The 610-nt window shown below is 68.9% G+C and overlaps 1 protein-coding gene across 1 annotated transcript in view; it reads left to right on the top strand.

Moving 5' to 3' along the window:
* LOC102034254 (acid-sensing ion channel 1C-like) overlaps positions 1 to 610 on the top strand; it is a gene marked incomplete at its 3' end in the record, with an annotated part of 8,432 nt that overhangs the window by 1,405 nt on the left and 6,417 nt on the right. The window contains exon 2 of the mRNA XM_031064894.1: positions 7 to 531. Within this exon, the coding sequence (XP_030920754.1) occupies positions 7 to 531 (525 nt within the window). The remainder of the gene's footprint in view (positions 1 to 6; positions 532 to 610) is intronic.

Below are 610 nucleotides of genomic sequence, written 5' to 3' on the forward strand. Positions count from 1 at the left end.
GGGGAGGGCGAGGGGCTCTCGAGCCTGCGGGCGTTCGCCCACAGCTCCTCGCTGCACGGCATCAGCCACGTCTTCGCCTACGGGGCCGTGTCCCTGCGCCGCGTGCTCTGGGGCGGCTTTTTCCTGGGCTCGCTGGGGCTGCTGCTGCTCGTGTGCGCCGAGCGCGTCGCCTACTTCCTCACCTACCCGCACGTCACCAAGCTGGACGAGGTGGCCGCCCGCAACCTCACCTTCCCGGCCATCACCATCTGCAACCTCAACGAGTTCCGCTTCTCCAAAATCACCCGCAACGACATGTACCACGTGGGCGAGCTGCTGGCGCTGCTCAACGAGCGCTACGAGATCAGCAACCCGCAGCTGGCCGAGCCCCACGTCCTGGCCGCGCTGCGCGACAAGGCCAACTTCAAGAACTTCAAGGCGAAGCCCTTCAGCATGGCCGAGTTCTACAACCGCACGGGCCACGACCTGGCCGACATGCTGCTGCAGTGCTCCTTCCCAGGCACTGGCTGCACCGCCCGCAACTTCACCGTGGTGAGTGCCCCGGGGCCGGGGAGGGGACCCCCGGGTGGCCGGGGGCTGCCGAGGGACCCGGGAGTCCTGCTGGGGGGCG

The sequence above is a fragment of the Geospiza fortis genome, unplaced genomic scaffold (assembly GCF_000277835.1).
Source record: "Geospiza fortis unplaced genomic scaffold, GeoFor_1.0 scaffold891, whole genome shotgun sequence".
Classification (NCBI taxonomy): Eukaryota; Metazoa; Chordata; class Aves; order Passeriformes; family Thraupidae; genus Geospiza; species Geospiza fortis.